The 1,552-nt window shown below is 51.1% G+C and overlaps 1 protein-coding gene across 1 annotated transcript in view; it reads right to left on the reverse strand.

The window, feature by feature from the left end:
* LOC101863358 overlaps positions 1-1,552 on the reverse strand; it is a gene marked incomplete at both ends in the record, with an annotated part of 70,737 nt that overhangs the window by 67,658 nt on the left and 1,527 nt on the right. The window contains 1 exon segment of the mRNA XM_013085214.2: positions 1,211-1,472. Within this exon segment, the coding sequence (XP_012940668.2) occupies positions 1,211-1,472 (262 nt within the window).

The raw sequence follows: 1,552 nt of genomic DNA on the forward strand, positions 1-1,552 counted from the left end.
GGGTGCTCTGATGTTGTTTGCTCCTTCTTTCCTATAAAACATCTATCGTCCTTATCTCTCCTACCTTCTTTTTGTGGTTGTATTTGTGTTACTCTCTTGCAACTCTTGCAATCGTCGACACTTACATTGTACATGACCTTATTGTGTTGCAAGTGCCATAAAACTCTTACATAAACTAAACTAAAACAAAGCCAGATACGTCTCAGGGATGAAAGAGTCAAGGTTCTCCTCCGCTCCATTCTCCCTTCTCCTCCCCCCTCCTCTATCCTCCCCGTTCCCTCCCCCTACGCCCTCCTCCCCTCCTTCCTTCTCCTTCCTCCCCATCCCCCCCCACTCCCTCCTCCCCCACTTAATTGGCCGGGCGAGGTGTCAAGGCTCCTCACTCACTCACTAACACCCCCTCCCCCCGCTCACTCCCTCCTCCAAACCCCTCCTTCCCCTCCTACCTTTTCCGCCCTCCTTTTTTTCCCTTCCCTCCCCTCCTTCCTTCTCCTCCCTCATTCTTCTCCCTCGCCCCTCCACTCTTTCCTGCCCCTCCACTCTTTCCTACCCCACCCTCTCCTCCACCTACTGCTCTCACATCCCCCCCCCCAAAAAAAAAAAAAACGATCAAGTAATTGGCAATGCCCATTGGGGGATCATTTCCCTTTGGTTCGGTTTCTGGAGGTTTCAGTGCACGCTACAAATAGACCCCTTCCTCAAACTGTTCGTCGGACTTGCAGCCTAGAAAACAAACACGTTTATTTTTTAAAAGTCATCGTCGGTTTCGTTTGGTTTGTACCACAGATGTAGCATTTGCCCCTCCATGGAGGAAAATCTGGCTATAGGCCGACGAACAAACCGAGCCTTGCCGAATGAAATCGCATCGCGCCGAATCAAAACGAACTGAACCGAACCTGCCAATGTGCACCACTTTTAACCAAAAAACGTATACAACAAGATGGTTCACGGAAGTCCCGCACTGCTTCAGATGGCGCTGCAGTCTTTGTTTTGAAGCTTTCTTTCGTTTCTCCAGAAAAAGAATAGGAATAGATCTAGCACTGTTTGTTAGTTTCACTTTTATTGTTTTTCACACAAGTAGGGTAACTCTGTTCGAAAAGTCCGCGCTTTTACTTAGAGGGCGCTGCCAAATTTTGAGGACAATTTTTTTTTCTTGGCTCAAAGAGAAGAGTGAACAGTCTTGTTATACACGATCTTTGTTTTAACCCACCAGACGTATATCCCGCCGTTGCCCTGCATGGAGTCCTGGGCCGGACCTTGTAGTAGAACCGGCAATGTGTCTCGTCAGCCTGTTCGCAGCACCACCGATGGGGCATCATGTCCTCCTCCTCTGACCTCCGGGGGTCACCGTGCCACCAGAAGGGGTCAACGGTCAGTATGTGGCCGGAAGAGGGCCCGCTAGACAGGAAGTACGCCTCATCTCCAGCCGTCAGAAGGCTGGATTGTGTGGAGGGCCGGTTGTAACAACAGAGCTGGGGGTAGACGAACAGGGACAGGGTGAAAGGGGGAGGAGGGTGGGTGAGAGGGTGCGGGGAGGGGGTGTGAAGGGAGG

This window comes from Aplysia californica, unplaced genomic scaffold (genome assembly GCF_000002075.1).
Source record: "Aplysia californica isolate F4 #8 unplaced genomic scaffold, AplCal3.0 scaffold00357, whole genome shotgun sequence".
NCBI classification, from domain to species: domain Eukaryota; kingdom Metazoa; phylum Mollusca; class Gastropoda; order Aplysiida; family Aplysiidae; genus Aplysia; species Aplysia californica.